The 19252-nt window shown below is 40.2% G+C and overlaps 1 protein-coding gene across 5 annotated transcripts in view; it reads right to left on the reverse strand.

Moving 5' to 3' along the window:
• Positions 1-19138, reverse strand: part of RBMS1 (RNA binding motif single stranded interacting protein 1) — a 139982-nt gene extending 120844 nt beyond the window's left edge. For 2 of the 5 annotated variants that reach the window (XM_023730442.1, XM_023730440.1), the window contains exon 1: positions 18837-19138. In XM_023730442.1, the coding sequence (XP_023586210.1) occupies positions 18837-18905 (69 nt within the window). In that variant the 5' untranslated portion in view covers positions 18906-19138. The remainder of the gene's footprint in view (positions 1-18836) is intronic. The other 3 variants (XM_023730439.1, XM_023730438.1, XM_023730441.1) reach the window with 2 other exon arrangements.
• Between the last annotated feature and the right edge of the window lie 114 nt (positions 19139-19252).

Raw genomic sequence — 19252 nt, forward strand, 5'->3', positions numbered from 1 at the left:
TGAAACAGTTTCCAGTTTCCCGTAAGAACTCAGACTGGCTCTAAAGCATCAGTCCAGCTACCCCAGTACTCTGGCCAACCAAGGCTCCAAGGAACACATGCTATTAGCTTTTCTGACGTCAGCCTCAATACGTATATCCCAATTTTGACTCAGTTACTCATAAATCTGTCATTCTCTGTTCGGCACCCATTTATACTGCCTGCCTGCATCACTCACGGACTTAAAAGACCACTGCTTTACATGAGGAAAGCCTGGTGGTGTATTGGTTAATGCTATGGCTGCTAACCAAAAGGTTGGCAGTTCAAATCCACTAGATGCTCCTTGGAAACTCTATGGGGCAGTTCTACTCTGTCGTATAGGGTCACTATGAGTCAGAATCGACTCGACGGCAACGCTTTTTCTTTTTTTTTTTTAGCTTTACATGACAGCTCCTTCTTTGGTACTGAAAAATTTCAACAGGCAGAACACCTATTCTTGGAATACTCCTTCCAGTGGTCCTCAGACTTTAGTATGTTTCTGAATCACCTTGTTGTTGTTGTTGCCATCAAGTTGGTTCCGACTCATGGTGACCCTATGTGTGCAGAGCAGAACTGCTCCATGGGGTATTCAAGGCTGTGACCTTTCAGAAGCAGATTGCCAGGCCTGTCTTCCAAGGCACCTCTGGGTCTGTTCAAATCTTTTGGCTAGAAGTTGAGCACTTAACTGTTTGTGCCACCCAGGGACTCCTAAAAAACCAAAAAACCAAACCTGTTGTCATCGAGTTGATTCCGACTCATAGTGACCCTACAGGATAGAGCAGAACTTCCCCATAGGGTTTCCAAGGAGCGGCTGGTATATTTGAACTGTCGACCTTTTGGTTAGCAGCCAAACACTTAACCACTATACCACCAGGGCCCCAGGGACTCCTAGAGACCTTAAAATGCCCCCTACAGAATCTAGGTATATCTGTGATGGTAGGGTCCAATAATTTACACTTTTAATAAGCAGCCCAGGAGCCTCACGCAGGTGGTCCTATGGACCACACTTTAGGAAATGCTGATGTGGAGGATAGAACTAAGACAGTATGTCTTTGAAATTCAGTGATCCTGGTGTCCCTCCTACTCTGGAAGGTCTACACCAGGTTCCACAACTGATCTAAGTCTTCTGGGTATTTGGACTAACTCATTTATACCTCGACACTTTGGCTTTGTGTCTGTGCCACTTGCAAAACAGCCACATTCTTGCCCCCTGCTGCCCACAGGGTCTACCTTTCCAACTCTTCCAAATTACACTTGACCCTTCCACTTGCCAGCAGGAAAAGGCGCACTCTCTGGCCACACCCTGCAGATCCTCTTTTGCATCAGCTTATCCAAGCAATTTCCGGTTTCTGGATCTGACACTTCCTACTACCCTTCTCTCAGATGTGAAAGCTTTTCCTGGCTCCCCACTAGCTGACATGCAGAAGAGTTCAACGGCCAGCCCTTGGATAAGAACTCCACATACTTCAATGGGTAAAAACAAATATAAACGAGTCAGCTCAGATGATTCCTCCGGGGAGAGGCATCCACAGTACTCCTTCTACACAACTATAAAACAAGATCTTTGTGTTCACGTTCAGGGTCATGGACTTAATTCCATACATGTGCATTTTACAAATTGTCTTGAATCCTTATTTTAGTTTACATGACTGGCAAAAATTTCAGGAACTGGCTCCTTCTGCAAAACCTAACGACCTTATTTTGGGCAGAAAGGGTACAGCACCTCTAGGTGCATTCTTTGACAGAGCACTGCTGGTCATTGAAAACTCCTTGCTGAAATAATGACTGATAAATTTGCCTAACTTCACACACTGGATGTGTTTTTGAAAAGAATTCATGAGTAAATTCATGTTTTTAGTGCAGTAAGGAAACAGGATTTTTAAACAAAACCTGGAAGAAAATCAGCAAATGTTACACTCCAAACAGACATACAATATATAAACACTATGCTACAAAGAAATATAGGTTCCAGTGCTCAAAGATATTAAACAATCTAGCTGGTAATCAGAAACACACCCAAACAAAAGGTTAAAGAACAATTAAGCCATAATTATATATATGAGGAATTTTTTTGCAAAGAGAAATACCTAATTTTAGTTGCTTTTTTTTTTTTATCTGCACCATCTGAGATGGGTTCGCAGTATTCCTCAAAAAAAAAAAAAAAGTAAACTTAAAAAAAAATGAAGGTTGTGAATAAGTAAGGAACCTACAATGGAACATACACACATCTTTTTAATTATTGCATAAGACTCAAGAAACTTCAGCTTTAATATTACTTCACATTCTTATAAAACTACAGCTCTGAAATAGCTTTCAAAACAAATTTGCAAATGGGCAAGAATCTCCCTGTTATGAACAGCTTACCTAATAACTACAGGAACTCACTCTCATTCCCCAATCCCCAAAGGTAACCTGATGCCTTAATGGGTGGTGGTGCAACTCATCACCTTCTGAATACAAAGGGCATTACTGCTTCCCCACTTCACCCCCCTACATACACCCCAACTGAAATGTGCTTGATGGAAAACCATCACATCAGAATTCTGTTCTAATGTAATAGCAGGAACTAAAGAAAAAGGCGATCACGGAGATGTCTTCCTGGAAGAGACAGACCTTGAGCTTCAATTTAAGAGAAACATGAGCTTGAATGTGAGAGACAGCCCTGCATCCATTTGTCATAACCTAACAAAGCCTTGGAGGAGAGGAAGGAAAAAACAGATTCTGAAGCAAGGAAGGAAAATTTGACCTGAATAGCAGGTATGAACTTGGGCAAAACAGAACAGCGGAAGGGGCAGTTACTCAAGTTTCCTGAAGGCCATGGTTGGAAGTGGATGCTTCCAAAGCAATTTACATTTTTAAGTTATTTCTGTGAAAATACACCTTTTATCTTACAAATTAAAAACAATCACAATGAAACACACCATTTCCTTATACATCAAGCACAAATGAGGCACCAGTGTAACACTTCTGTTATGAAAGCCAGTGGGACCTTGAGGGGTCATGTAAGCACTTTGGTTTTATTTAGGACCCACCAAGGTGCCCAACTGATGAGTTTTACCTAAAATTAATGAATGTCAAACACAAATTAGCCAAAAAAATTTTTTTAAATAAAAAATTCACATTTTGCTCCCAGAAGGCTATTATTATTTTACCATGGCTCTCTGCCTCACCACCTCAGAATTATATGGCCAAGTCTCAGGAATTCAAAATAAAAGATGACCAAGGTAGTACTGATCACATAGATACATGAAGGATGCCTCTGTAAACAGAATCAAACAAAATAATTATTCAATCAAGATTGAACCTTTAATCCAAAACCTTTTGACCAATGCTGTGAATCAAACTTACGTCTATTTGGTTTTATTCTATGTCTACCCTATACTGATGGTGCTAGTAACTATCATTATTAGCTGGTTTAAGTTTCATTTTCTTTCATTCCTTTTGTGCATCTTTTGGTAAAAGAGCAAATAAACAAAGAAGGATTCTATACATCAAGGGTCTGTAAACTACTGTCCAGAGGCCAAATCTGGTCTGCTCCTCGTTTTTTGCAGATAAAGTTTTATTGGAAGACAGCCACACCTATTCATTTATGTATCATCTATGGCTGCTTTGGCACTACAAAGGCAGCGCTGAGTAACTGTGACAGAGTCCTTATTGCCTGCAAAGCCTAAATTGTTTACCATGTGACCCTTCACTGAAAACGTTTGTCCACCCCAGATATAGTCTATGAAATGTATGCACAATTCCTATGTAAACCTATATTGGTTATGTCCCTTGATGCTCAATAATCACAACTCCACAGAACCATTTTCCAATCCTACTCTACGCATTTGACTACAGAACAATGAAAAGAGGAAGGACCTCTGAGAAGTTAAAATAGTATCTTTTTTGTTTGTATTTCTCTTAATCCTCTCTAGTTTTTCCAGATCCCTTTTAAAGAACTAAAACCAAATTTAGCAATTAACTGATGCTAAGAATGGGGAAGACATACTTCCTTTTCTTCTATACTTTATTACTCTAATAAGTAGCTTAATACAGTCAATTAAAGGATAGGTTAACTCTAGTGACAACCAACACAATGCCAAAATTGGTCAGCCAACTGAGAATCTTGTTTCCTGGAATCAAACCAAATGCACCTGGAAGTAAACTAGTCTAAATTCAGGTCAACTGGAGCATGTCAGCTACAGGTTACATATGGTTTTACTAACCAAAAACCAAACCCGATGCCCTTGAGTTGATTCTGACTCATACTGATCCTACCAGAGTAGAACTGCCCCATAGGGTTTCTAAGGAGTGGCTGGAGGATTCCAACTGCAGACCTTTTGATTAGCGGCCGAACTCTTCACCACTGAGCCACCAGAGCTCCACGATCTTACCAGGCACTTAAATACACCTTTATCTGCACATCTTACAGCATTAATTCCTACCTTATGTAATTATTTACATACTTGCTCCATTACCCCTATTAGACTGTAAGGTTGAAAAGAGAATCATTAATTTGTTATTCCCTTCAGGGCTTAGTACAGTGCTTGGCCCATAATGGGCTCTAAAATATTGACTGATTAAATGAAAAATAATCCAAGCTAGATTTGTCTGAATAGGTCAAACTGCACTGACAGTCAGGATATATGGGTTCTAGTCCCGGCTTTGTTACAAATAAGCTGTGTGATTTTGAAACACCCTCACCTCTAAAATGAATACTTGGAAAAGCCGATCTTTAAGGTCCTTTCAGAGCCCCGGTGGAACAGTTTTAAAGCTCGACTGCTAACCAAAAGATTGGCGAATCAAATCCACCAGCTAGCTGTTCCTTGGAAACCCTATGGGGCAGTTCTATTCTGCCCTATCGGGTCGGTATGAGTCTGAATCAACTTGACGGCAACAGGTTTGGTGTTTGGGTTAAGGTCCTTTCAGAACTAAGATTTTATGCTTCTTCTGTGACTACACATGGTACAATGTACATTTCTTCAGATAACTTTATCCAGACCATTAGTATCACATCATAGGATTCCTTCAGGGTAAATGTTCATGTTACAGACACCAGAAATAGTTGATTAGGATCTATACAGCATATACCTACCCACTTTTTTTCAAAATAGGCAACTAAGGAACATAAAATAAAAAGAGAAATGCTAAAAGTGAACAATTTGTGTCTGAAATATCTTACTTATAATAAAGGGCAACAAAGTGGTCATTCAGATTTTCAAGAACACATAGCAATATTTTATAGGTGGGCCTTCACAGCAGGGTTTGTAAAGTCTCAATTGACATTTCTTCTATACAGGAACTTACAAGTAGAAACCACAAGAGTAAATTTTGCATACTGTAGTAAATCAGACACACAAGAGCTAAATATATGTAAATTCATCTACCCATAGCCAATTATATGAAAAAGACAAAACAAATTTAGAGGGCAGAAGAATATTAATAATTAGAAGGTGCAAGTTTTCTAGATCAGTGGTATTTTAAACTAGATTGATTTCTCAAGTCAGTTATCTTGATTTCATAAATGCCTTAAGAAGCAATAGGCAGAAAAACTGACCTTAAGAGAGGGGAAATAAAAACAAAAAAGAAGTGATAGTTCGCAGATATTAGTTCCTTGTCTGAAGATAAACGTAACATACCATTACGAAAGGCCTATATGGTACAAAAACAAACAAACAAAAAACCTAATACAAAAACCATTCTGAAACCTCATTAACGATTTACAAAAAAATTCTTTATAGTTTATTTGAAAAACATTGGTGTGAGGGTGTGCCATACTTAGAAAAACAGACTTCTAAGCTAGAATAGTGGAACACTAGAAGTCAGCAGGCCTAGGCTTTCCAAGCTGTGAGACTTTGAACAAATCAATCAGTTGTATCTGGATTTTAATGTTCTTCTGGGTAAATTAAGAAGGTTGGACTAGATAATCTCTAGGGTCCCTTCCAACTCCAAAATGCAAAGGGTTTCTTTAAACAAGTATGTCTCAAACTGTTCCACAGAATACAGTGAGTAAATATTCCAGGACTAAGTGGTTGTTAAGGGGTTAATGCCCTCGGCTGCTAACAGAAAGGCTGGAGGTTGGAATCCACCCAGAGGTGCCTTGCAAAAAAGGCCTGGCCATCTGCTTCCAAAAAATGAGACACCGAAAACCCTATGGTGCATAATTCTACTCTGATACACATAAGATTGCCATGAGTCACAACTGACTTGATAGCAACTGGTGCTTACATTAACAAATAATTCTAGAAAACAAATACATAGTTGGACAAATGTCTTTACTGTTAGGACTTCTCAGAGACTTTTTTTTTTAAGCTAAAATATATTGTTACTTCCTGTATTAATTTCCTGCAGCTGCTGTAACAAAATATCACAAAGTGACTTTAAACAACAGAAATTTATTGTCTCTCAGTTCTGGAGGCTACTAGTCTAAATTTAGGGTGTCAGCCAGGCCATGATCTCTCTGAAGGATAATGGAGAAGATCCTTTCTTGTCTCTCACAGCTTCTGGTAGCCCCAGGTGTCTGTCGGCTTGCAGTGGCAGCACAACTACTTTATCATATGGCAGTCTTCCCTCTATCTCTGGATTTCTTCCCCTTTTTATTATAAGGACCATCACTCAGGTTGATTTAGGTAGGACCCATCCCACACCAGTATGACTGCATATTAACTTAAGTCATAACATTTTCAAAGACCCAATTTCCAAACAAGGTCATATTCACAGACAACAGGGGTTAGGACTTTAACCTATCTTTTGGGGGGACACAATTCAATCCATTAACACTTTCCAAAATAATATAGTATATATTGTTCTCCAAGTTTCTTTGAACACTGAATATTTTAATTCCTAGAACACTTTCAACATTTAATAGAACTCGAGTATCTTACAGAACGCAATTTGGGAAAAGCAGCTTTAAACAACAAACTTCATGAATTTAAAATCAGATACTGGAAGAAGCAAAATGCTCACATCCTATTTTAGGGCATCCATTTCAGAAACTGAAATAACATCTCTACAGTGTTTATATGTCATAAAGCACTTTATCTTAACATTAACTCATCTGACCCTTAACACTGACAAGTCAAGGACTGATACTAGAATCATTTCCATTTTACTGATGAGAATGGTCTGAGTTTCTTTCAGATCTTTCTCACCACATCTGCTAATGAATGCAGTGATCACAATCTTCTTCCACTATTACAACTGCAGGCTTTCCTTGACCTGTCCTCCAAGATCTTCTTTTGTGTAAACTCATTTGTTAGGTGACACCCCAAGATAGGAGCGAAGCAGACATAGTACCTGTGCCAGGTACTGTGTCATGTGCTGTCACATATATAATTTCACCTAATCCAAAAAATGAAACCCAATGCTGATTCACAGTGACCCTACAGGACAGGCAGAACTGCCCCACAGGGTTTTTAAGGCTGTAAATCTTCACTGAAGCAGACTGCCACATCTTTCTCCTGCAGAGCTGCTGGTGGGTTCAAACTGCCGACCTTTCAGTTAGCAGCCAAGTGCTTACCCACTGAACCACCGGGGTTCCTTAATTTCATCTAATCACCTAGTAAGTAACTAAGGTTGCCATGAGTCAGAATTGATTCGATGTCAACAGGTTTTATCTCTATTTTTGCTGCTGAGAAAATTATGACCCAAAGGCTTTAAGAAATGAGCTCACAATTATAGAAGTAGTAAGTGAAGTTGAAACTCGCACCCGTGTCCATTTTTTTTAACTAGCCTATGATGTTTTGAAATCGTTTGAGGGTGTTTTTTCAAACTTAAGTTTGGCTTGTGGTTCAGCTAAAAAAAAAAAAATTAACCTTTTATTTCGGTTTGTGGTTCATGGTTGGCTGAAGTCTTACATATGATTTGATTTACACAAATATTATAGTAGTAGTTAGCTATTATATGAAGGGAGGTATAAATTACACAAAAGCCACATCTTAATAATTATAACCACCTGAGCACTTACTATGAACCACTCAGACACATATGCATTATCTCATTTAATCCTCTGAACAACCCTATGAGGTAAGTAGTGTTATCAGTTATCCTGGAACTACTTACAACTCTAACTCCAAGATCCTGACCTCAAATTCTCCTCTCTGACCACAGCCTGTTCTACATTTCACGTCTCTCCCTTCTCAATCCCAGGGACTTTTATTTTTATCTTACCATCACCTCCATGCCCCTCCCGGCTCTCAAAGTTCATTCTATCTCTTGATTTCACCTGTCTGGTTAGTCTTCATAAGGATGCTCTCGATAGACTCTAGAATTGATTTTTCTCTGAACTTCACACCATACTCACCTTACCAAAGCTGCATCCTATAAAAACTCATTATTTAGATTCTTTCCCCCGATTTATTGCTGGAGAAGGGTTGGAATATCCTGCTGACTCAGACCACTGATCTCCCCTGGGCTCTCACTAAAATTCATCTCTAATTTGAATGCTCACCAAATTCCCAAGAGCAATTATTTCAAATCTTTTGTCACACTCCTTAAACCTAGAATCCCACTTTTTTTCTTTAAATATTAAAAGATGACCTTGCCTCTTCCTTAAATGTAAGCTTTTGAATGGTCGAGCTTCCCTCTGTCTACTCAGCAACTCTAGCACAACCCATCTTCTCCTTCTTGCCTCATTAGCAGGAAACCCTGAGGAGATCCCTTCCCTGTAAGGCTAATCTCACCTCAATCTTTCCTAAAAACCCATTTCTAACTAGTCCCTCTTTTTCTATCACCTTAGTCTACCTACAACTATAGTCATATACTAAAATATTCTTGCCTCAAGGCTGTTACTCTCACAAATTTCTAAAGGAACTCTCTTCCCTTCTGGCACCTGATTTTTCTAAAGACACACCCTCTTCACTCATTCACTCGTTAAACCCTGTGGAATGTGCTTTCCACCACCCTCACCCTTCCGTCCCCCACCCTCTCACCACACACATAATACTCTATTGAAACTTTTCTTCCAAAGGCTTTGGAAGACCTCCCAACGGTTATTTCCAATAGCCATTTTCTTGGCTTTTGTCTTCCTTGACCTCTTGGCAACACTTAACATAGCTTGAAACTGTTCTAAGTTGGCTTCTGTGACACGCCCTAGATTCTCCCAACATTTTATAATTTCTTTTACCTATTTTGCCAATGGCTCATCCTCCTCCTTCCTAGCACAGAATCTGTACTCCCCAAGGTTCTGTTCTAACTCTTTACGTACATATTCTCTCTTTGGAGTGCTTTAGTCTCTTCCCAACATTTCCTCTATTAAGTCTCTGAAGAGATTCTGAGCTTCCTCCTCAGAGCTCCAATTCTATATTTCTAACTGCCTGCTGAAAATTTCAACCTGGGATGAGGGTGGGGGAGGTTTCCTGTGGGCAAATTAAAATGGCCAAACCAAACTCATCACCTTTCCCACAGAAACTAATTTATTGTGGTAGGATGAAATACTCTAACCCCTTCACCACTCTATATGGCCATCTTCCACACTCTTGTTGAGGTAAGAGATCTTTTAACATAACCAATGCACTTAAGATATACTACTATAGATAATATATATTAGCAAGACAGAAATCTGCTATATAGGTGCTCCATTATAAAGTTTATGAGGATCCAGGGCTATCTTAGTCCTCTAGTGCTGCTATAACAGAAATACCACAACTGGATGGCTTTAACAAAGAGAAGTTTATTTTCTCACAGTCTACTAGGCTACAAGTCCAAATTCAGGGCGTCAGCTCCAAGGGAAGGCTTTCTCTCTCTGTTGGCTCTGGAGGAAGGTCCTTCTGATTCATCAGTCTTCCCTTGGTCTGGGAGCATCTCAGCGCAGGAACCTCAGGTCCTAAGAACACGCTCTGCTCCCGGCACTGCTTTCTTGGTGGTATGAGGTCCCCTGTGTCTCTGCTCGCTTCTCTCTTTTATATCTCAGTAAGAGACTGGCTTAAGACACTATCTAATCTTGTAGACCTCGTCAATATAACTGCCACTAGTCCATCTTATTACATCATAGTGACTGAGTTTACAACACATAAGGAAACCACATCAGATTACAAAATGGTACACAATCATACAATACTAGGAATCATGACCCATCCAAGATGACAGGTATTTTTGGGGGACACAATTCAATCCATGACAAGGGCAAACATAAAAATCCATGTGAGGCAGGTTCTACAGTGACCTTAAGGCAAACCATGGAGAGTCCTAAAGATGTGTTTACAGCCATCTCCTAGATCAGGAAGATTTCTTATAGTATTCCTGGAATCGGAGGTGGGGGTGGGGATGCTACTAGCCTCTTAGGTTGGACAATTTTTACTTATGAGAGACTGTCCTGGGCACTGCAAGACACTTTGCATTCTAACATCTGGACATTAAATGTTAGTAAAACTCAGTCCTCCTCTAATTATTTTCAACATCCAAAAAAATATGGATTAATAACTTCAGCTTAAAAAACCCTGTAAGAGAAAGGCTGGGTTTTCCCTCATCAATGAGCTCAGAGTAAGCAAAGTTGCAGCAACTTCTCATTTCCCCACCACTTAAGACTGGAAACCTAGGACATTCTTTTGCCAATGACTCCTCTTCCCTATTCAGTCAGTCACCAGCCAAATCCTGACAATTCTTTCTGTATAATATCTTGAATCCATTCCATCTAATACATTCACATGCCATGACCCTGTTTTGCATCTCTGACTGTGGCAATACTTTCTAAACCTAGGCTCTCATCTCATCCATTGTATCAAGCTCCTGATTCTATCCCCCTCCCTTCCCCTCCACCTCTAACTGCTACTCTGTGGTCCAGTTAAGCTGAATTATTCATCATTTCCCTAATAAAGCCCATACTTTCTATCTTGAAACCTTTGCTGTAACCTTCCCTCTGCCTGCAATGTCATCTTCCATGATGCAACCAATGATTCCAGCTCCACAGTTAGAACTTTTGGCATCATATTCAACTACTTCTTCCCCTCCTTCCACATGCTGTCACAAAATCTTTTAGAGGACACAGATTCCTTTCACAAGTTGAAGAAAGCTATGAACCTCTCAATAAAGAATTGCCAGTACACACAATATTTTGCATACAATATTAGGGGGTTCACCTACTCACCAAAAAAACCAAACCCACTGCCACCGAGTCAGTTCTGACTCACGGAGACCCTATAGGCCAGAGTAGAACTGCCGACAGTGTTTCCAGAGCTGTAATCTTTATGTAGGCAGACTGCCACATCATTATCCAGTATAACGCCTGGTAGGTTCAACCTGCCCAACCTTTCGTTTAGCAGCCAAGCACTAACCATTATACAATTAAGACTTCTTCATCTATTCAAATGTCTATAAAATCAAATTGCTCCCTTATCCACCTTTTAACTGCCTTCTTTTGGGTACTGACCATCTCTCAGCTACTTAACAGCTAGCTACAGGTTTTCTTGGCCAGCCCCACCCCTACTGTGCAACAGGGTATCCCCTGCATGTCTCCAGTTTACTTCCTAAGGAATCATGTCTGTTTCAAAAACCTTCACTTCATTTATGCTACACAGTCAATAATTATTTAACTCAATGTTTCCAGAGTTTGTTAAACTTTCAGTTGAACAAAAGAACATACCCACACCTTGGGGATGTTCCGATGCATTAACCTATAACCTATACAGAGAGACAATGCAGTCTCTAGATTATTTGAATAGGTTGGGTTGATCGTAAATACTTTCCAAAAGGTGATTTCTAGGTAGTTGTCCAAAGAGGAGAGAGATAAACTTCCCCTCAGAGGAAAGGAGATTCTAGGTGATGGAAACAGCATTAAGGAAAAATAGGATGGAAAAATTTGAGATAATGAAAAACAATGAGGCTATGTATTTGTTCCCCAATCTCTGCAGCATCTAAACAATGGGACTTTAACAGATTTTGTAAAATGATCATCAACTCATAAAGTAAAAATCTAACACGGTAACAGTTTTCCTTCTCCCTTTCAGCCTCCACCTCCTTCCTTCCTTCCTTCACCTCCCCTTTTCCTCCTTCCACTCTGAAGTCTGGCAGCCTCTGCAGTGCACATTGCAAGCTCCCCAGATACGCTGAAAAGCCTCCTGGGTGATGATACATTAACAACTGCTTCTAAATGCAGACATTATCTTGTACAGCGCATTACAGACATTAGAGACAACTGTGAACAAGCTACACCTCCCGTTTCATGGCCCTTTCCAAAAGCTAAAAACTAAAAAGTATGGGATGATGAAAATCATGAGCATAAAATAAATCCTAGGGATTCTGACACAGGTAGTAGAACAGCTTGGGTTTTTTCACATTAAATATCCACAAAACAGTTGTATTTAAATGCAGCTATATGTCAAATGAAAACAGACACAACAGTGGTAATCCATCAATATTTAGAATACTCTCCTGAAAAGTAATCTAGAATATGAAACATGAAACTTCATATCTATACCTACATTTCCCCACTGATTCATGCTAATAAATTACTGCCTTAAGCATATTTTTAAAAGTACAGAAGGCTGCTTAAAGTATGTATAATAGAAAATATTACATCATTCAATATAAAAAGCATCTGTCAGAAATAGGTGATTTCCAAAAACGTGGTATAGGAGTTTGCAGTGAACATAGGAATAAAAACTCATAAAGAACAGGAAAGGAACAAGCCTCAAAGCTGAAGCATACAAACAAGTAGCATCTACATACTACTTTTTAACTCTCAGCATTACGAATTCTTTGGGTTTTCACAACTTTTAGACATTAAAAAGAATATAATTTTTATAGATTTTTTTCACTTTATCTTTTTCTTGATTGCCAAAGGATTCTATGCTCATTGTTGGGGAGGAGGACTGGACGAGAAGGGGGAAAAAAAGTAAAGAATTATGGAAAAAAATAGTCATTCATGACTCTGTCTACAGAGGAAACCACTGGTTAATATTTGGGCATATTTACTTCTCATCTTTTTTCAATGCATTTATGAGACCATATTGTATGCACAATTACAAATACAAATGTAATCTTCTCTAGTTTACATTACATTGTTTTGAAATTCCATAGGTTTAAACGAATTAAATGTAGCCAACACAGATTTCTATTTATGAGGCTTCTACTCTGTATAGTACAAAATTTTGTTGTTGTCATTTAATATGTGTTAAATAACAATAATTGTATTGATTCATTATTTTAATCCAGATTTTAGTTTGCCCCATTTAATTTTTTCACCTTGTCCTAACTCTAGGAAAATCTTTCTTCCTTCCTCATAGAATGTCGGTGCTATTTTGAAGTTTATTAAGCTTTTGGAAATGCGTTAGGCAAAGCATTCTGTACAGATGTGAGTTTAAAAAACAAACACCCACCAAACACCTACAGATGTCCAAGGATTAAAAAAAAGTTTATTTTTCTGTGTAATCCAAAAATGACATCTTTGAAAACCAAACACACAAATAAGATGAAGGAAAGAATTCAGGAAATAATTATGAACATACTAATAATCAAATCGATCACTTTTCATAACATTTTCAACAATAAGAATGATTAATGCTCACTTTTTTCTGTCCCCAATCACATACGTTGGCATAAAATAAAGAATTGACGATTGAAAACCTTCCCTTCCCCACAGAGAAGGCAAATTCTGCTACCAAGGGTATAATACATAAATAACTGTTTTAAAGTGTGATGGAATGCAATTTTATACTTCTTTTAAAAAAATTTTGGCTGACAATCTCATCATCAAACCCCAGGCTTTTACCTTTTTTGAGGGTGACCCACTTTCTAAACATAGCCCTTTCTTAGAGGCTGTAAACATGGTCCATTCTTAGGAGACCATGCCAAGGTCTCCCAGGACCACAGAGTCTCTCAGGACCACCTGTTGTGGCATGCTCTGTGGAGACATTAATAATAATAACACCTTAGAAGGATTAACAACAACAACCCTATGAAGCAGGCACTATTATCTGAAGAGAAACTGAGGCTTAGAGAGGTTAAGTGAAAAAGGATGCAAGTGGTAGAGTCAGAACTTCAGCCACGGTCTTTCAATTTAGTAGGTTGAGTGCAGGAGGAAGCACTGACCAACTTGTTAAAAGGATGCCAAGTGTGAAATCGGTATTATTATCAGGGCTCAAGGAACATGCTAAGAAGCAAAATTTTAAGTGGCAAAAGTAGGAATAATATGTTTGATAATTATGATTTCTTTTTTAAATTAGTTTTTAAAAGTACATTGGGATCCCCCCCAGCTAGGGTTGCCGAATTTAGCAGATAAAAACACAAAACTCCATGCAATATTTGGAACACACTTAAACGAAAAAAATTATTTGTTGTTTATCTGAAATTAAAACATAACTCTAAGTTCAATGTTATCTGACAAACCTAGAGCAAATGCCTCACAGAAACAAACAAAAAACACTAGTAAATTACCATTCCCAAGGCTGAAATCTGGGACCCTCTGTGGGCCACATGTCTGTAGGAGGCCAAGCAAAGGGAAGTGGAGTGAGGCTACAGCTGTTCTTGGCTGAGTTTCCCTCTCTTTTAGCAGATACAGCTCTTGAGTTCAGAGACCCAGGTTTCATAGACCTAGGTTTCATCAACTAGGCCATAATTGAGGTTAGACAGACAAGAGACTCCCCCACCCAACCATCAAGAAAGAACTTGAAAAAAAGGTATTATCAATATATCGTGAGTCCAGGTTGACAGTAGTATCTAAAAGGCAAGAAAAAACAAAAACTAGAACTGTATTCAAAACCTGAAGTGAACTACGGAAAATGTAAGGAGATGCCAAAAGGGGTACTTGGCAGAAAAAGTCGGTAATGACTGGCGGAGAATTCTGTACTTTTCCAGTGGCTATGGATAAGCACTTAAATGGAGTCACCTTGACTCATGAACACTACTGAATCACAAATACATACAGTCAGCATCATACAGAAACAGGACAAGACCTTACTTACACATACCAATTTAATTTCCTGCTACTTTCCTCTAAACCTCCAATCTTTGTGGCTTGAATATGTTTACCTTCTTTTAAAAAATAACAGATTGGGATTGGCTCTGACAGTGTTCATTTAAATATCTTCAATGCACAACTTTAATCTTCAAACTTTAACAAAATCCAATCTACTACACATAAACTGCTGTGAACAGAAACTGCTTGAAGAGGATTAATCAACAGCTTTGTATGTCATCCTCTAAACAAGGCCAAACACTGAATCACTGCTGAATTCCTCACGTGCAGCTACACCCAGTTAATCTTCAAGAAAGCAGCAAACTATGTAAATCTACTTTGAGTGGAGAGACAAGTACTTCACTCATCAAAACTTAACAAAATTTAACAAGTACAGCCATTAGTTGGCAAAACCACTTGTAGAGAAAAAAAAAATGTGTGTGGGTGTATATATACATACGGATGTACACACAGAATACACACACACACACACATTTTTGCATTTCACTCCCCTGCCCAAAAAATCCCATTGCAAATCACTAGGTCAACATTATCACTTAGGAAAAAGGGCTTGTTACATGTCACAATTTGCCAAAACCAAACTACATGGCATAACTAATTCACTACTAACTTGAGAAGCAAATGGAAAGCAAGGAAGGAGACATTGAGAAGCAGCTTACAAAGAACTCAAGAAAAGTCATACAAAGGAAAAATGGAAATATTAATTTTTTATATTAAAGGCTTTTCTGTAGAAAGCAGTGTTTCAAAACACAACTATTTTAACAACCACGAAGTCCTGATACATGGTTTTCATTTCGGTTTTGGGAGTGCTGTTTTCATACAATCAGGCTGAGTTGGCTTAATGAATATCATATATCTCAAAGTCAAAGTAATAGGACGTGCACGTTTCTCCACTGAGAATCGAACCAACAATCTTTTCTTTATCGACATACTGCCTACTGGGTTATCCCGCCACTCAAGAGTGTCTCACTTTGACCTGAGCCGAGCAGGTGTATTTCTAATGTGCTCATAGGCCTGTGATGCAGGAAAAGCCTGTTCATCCCAGATGACGCAGAGATCAGTGCTTCCTGATGCCCTCACTACACTACATGGGGCAAGAGGGGGACAGCACCACCCACTTCTGCTTTACCTGAAGCCCACTGACTCCTACATGTGTAAAATATATAAAGTTTTAAGAAGAAATTGTACAGTCATATTCAGCAAAGCAATAATTTTTGACATCAATGCTGCTTCCGAATATTACACCACCATATTTTTCATCCATTTACTGCATCCTGAACCTTTCATCTCAGCTGCAAAAGGTGGGAGGAATCCCTAAGCTGGACTATTGAGACTAGAAGGGCAATGGGCAGGGAGAGGATGAGCTCTATATATGTTTCTACTTAGAGATGCATGTAAGCAAGGTAGTTAAAGTGTGATGGTTTTAAGGGCCCAACTACTGGGGTTCAAATTCTGATTCTGAACTTAGAGTTGCACCGACTTCAGGCAAGTTATTAATCTTTCTATGTCTAAATTTTCTTAACTGTAAAATGGAGATACTAGTATTACCTACCTCATAGGACTGCCAAGATGATTAAATGAGTTAATCCACCTGCAGCATTTTGAACAGCAAAGGTTCCTCCATAATTGTTAGCTACCACTATTACCACATGTGTATAATACAAGCATTATTCTGACCCATTATATTTTCTTACAAAAGTGAGTTTTAAGTATTCCTTGCATCCAATTTTTCCTCAGGCAAATGATTCAAAATCAGCTCTAACAACTGTACAAATGATATATTTCTAGTTTAAAAATACTGCATTATACACCTAAAATCTGCCTATTCTTTAATAAAAATGAATAAACTAACATGAACTGAAAGGTGCAAGCTTAACATCGTAACATCTTATGAAAAAGCATTAATTAGACTTCCCGTTTACGCTAAGCCAGGACGAGATCACAAACTCACTCATGGTAACCAGGTCCCCGCACTGGAAGTGTGCTTTCCCCGTGAATGGCTAAATACTAACAAAAGAAACCTTTGACTCAAATACCACTGGTACCCGGGGTCTTGTGTCTGTATAATGCCTACACATTCATTTCTTTCTTTGCCTATAGAAAAAAGAAAGTCTGTTTGTTTTCCTGATTCAGTCAGCCTTTTCAGTCTTTGAATCTAAGGAGAGCCCTATAAAAAGAGCATCTTATCAGCGTGCTCCAGACCAGCAGGCCGTCTCCCCTCCATACACAAAACCTCCAGCCCCTCACAGCAAAAGGCCTCGCCCTCAAAGCTTTTTCCCCATTTCAGAGCTAACACCCTGCCGGGATCTGACAACAAATAAATGAATACACAAGGCCCTTACATAATTAGCCATCTTTTCAGGTAGAGTGGGGTGGGTGGGGGAGGAGGGGATGGGAGAAGAACATTTATTGTAAATTGGCCTCAATTAGGAAGTTGATATAAGTGTGCTGCATTCAAGGGCATTTATTTAAAACGAAGCCACATGAAGTGGGTTTAGAGATCCCTGCTTCTGAATCTTGACAATTTTAGCAAGTCAAGTCACAAAGGGAGATTTTTTTAATTAGAGGAGGATTTTTTTAAGCTAGGAGAAAGTTTCACTGACTTCTACATCAAAATTCTGCCTGCAGAAGGGCACACAGAACAGGGTGCTTTTATTGCCTTTTTAAGGGAAAGTGAACATTCAGAAGAACCAAGGAGAGAAGATGATACTCTTGACACTGCCACTGTTTGACAAAATTAGCCCTACTTGCAGGTATCTTTATGCTAGAACATCCCCCCAAAAATGACTTTGAGGACAAAAAGGACTAAACATAATCAATAATCCTGTGAATGCCTATAGGAAAGCCACCAGGCATCACTGTCATCCATCATGACCTTTATAAGAGCCTCGGTCTACGTGGATGGGTGCAGTTCTCTTGTATCATTATTGGGATAATAACTTAATTGATTTGTCTCAGTGGCTAAGGACGTAGACAAGGGATTCATTATGAAGGGAAAATATCTGCAATAGTGTTGTTTTCTCAACAAGCATCTTGCCACAGACCTCTAAATCAGTTTAACCTCTTCTAAACAGACCTGCACATTTTTTACATAATTTAAAGCTAGGTTTTGTTATTGTTGCTGCTGAAAGGCTCTGTGAGATTTATCACAACATGGCTTCAGTAACCTTCTTTTAAAAACAAAGATGAAAAAACAAAAGGCCAAAACTGTAAGCTCACAGCTCCACTCCTTTTCCCGGCAGGGAATTTTGATCTAACCACTTAAGTGCCTTTGGAGTTCAATCTGTTAAAAAATGTATGAAACGGTATTAAAATAGGAAAAGGCGTGTGTATGACTCAGGCTTATCCAAGTATCTCTGCAACTAGGATGTCACAGGATTTCCCTGTGTTTCTGAAAACTGAAAACCTTGAGAAAGTGACAGAAGTTCCTGTTTTTTTTTTTTTTTTTTTTTTAATAAGGGGGGAAGCGCGCGCGCGCGCACACACACACACACACACTAACTGGTCTTCGGGTTTCATAAGAATCAAGCAGGTACTTTCAGATTCCAAACGAAGACTGGAAACGAATGTTAACACTTATGACCGTACTCTTCCACACACAAAGGTTTAAGAAAAAAAACCAAACTTGTTGCAGAGCTGGGCAAACCCCCTACCCGGCGCACTTCTGCTCTCGCTACCTCTCCGCCCCTTCCCCTTCCTCTACGTCCCACCCAGCCCGGCCGGCAGGGGCGAGGGCATCTCCCCGCTAAGGTCACCGGCCCAAGCCGTCCCCGCGAGCCGCCTCCTTCAGAAACAAGGTCACCGCCCAGCCCAGTCCCTCCGAGGAGGTCAGCGGAGCCCGGCCGAGCGCCGCTCGCCTTTTTAAATCGGGGCTGGCCGGCCTGAGCCCGGCCTCGGTGCGCGCGGCATCCCCGCCGCCGCCTCACCTGCTTGCGGGAGGGCGTCCTGCAGCTGCTGCTGGCCCCAGGGTTACCGCTGCTGCCGGGGAAGATCATCGCGGCGGGCGCGGGGCAGCCTCGCCGCGAGGGGGAGGGCGCAGAGAGGGGGCCGGCTGGGCCGCGGCCGCGTTGGGAACTCCCTCTCGCCGCGCGGCGGCGGCCGGCGGGGGCTGCAGCTCGGGACGGACTTCTCCGCCCTCGACCTCCCGACCCGCCTAAAAGTGCGGCACGGCGCGCAGCGTCCCCGCTCCAGCGACGGTGGCGGGCGAGACTCGAGCAGCTCGGACGGCCGCTGCCTTGCGTGCCATGGACGGAGCCAGTGCGCGGAGCTGGCGGCGCCGCCGACTCTCCCGGCGGCAGCGGAGCAGCGCCGCCGGCTCCCCACCTACAGCGGCCTCAACCAC

Source organism: Trichechus manatus, unplaced genomic scaffold (genome assembly GCF_000243295.1).
Source record: "Trichechus manatus latirostris isolate Lorelei unplaced genomic scaffold, TriManLat1.0 scaffold00036, whole genome shotgun sequence".
NCBI classification, from domain to species: Eukaryota; Metazoa; Chordata; class Mammalia; order Sirenia; family Trichechidae; genus Trichechus; species Trichechus manatus.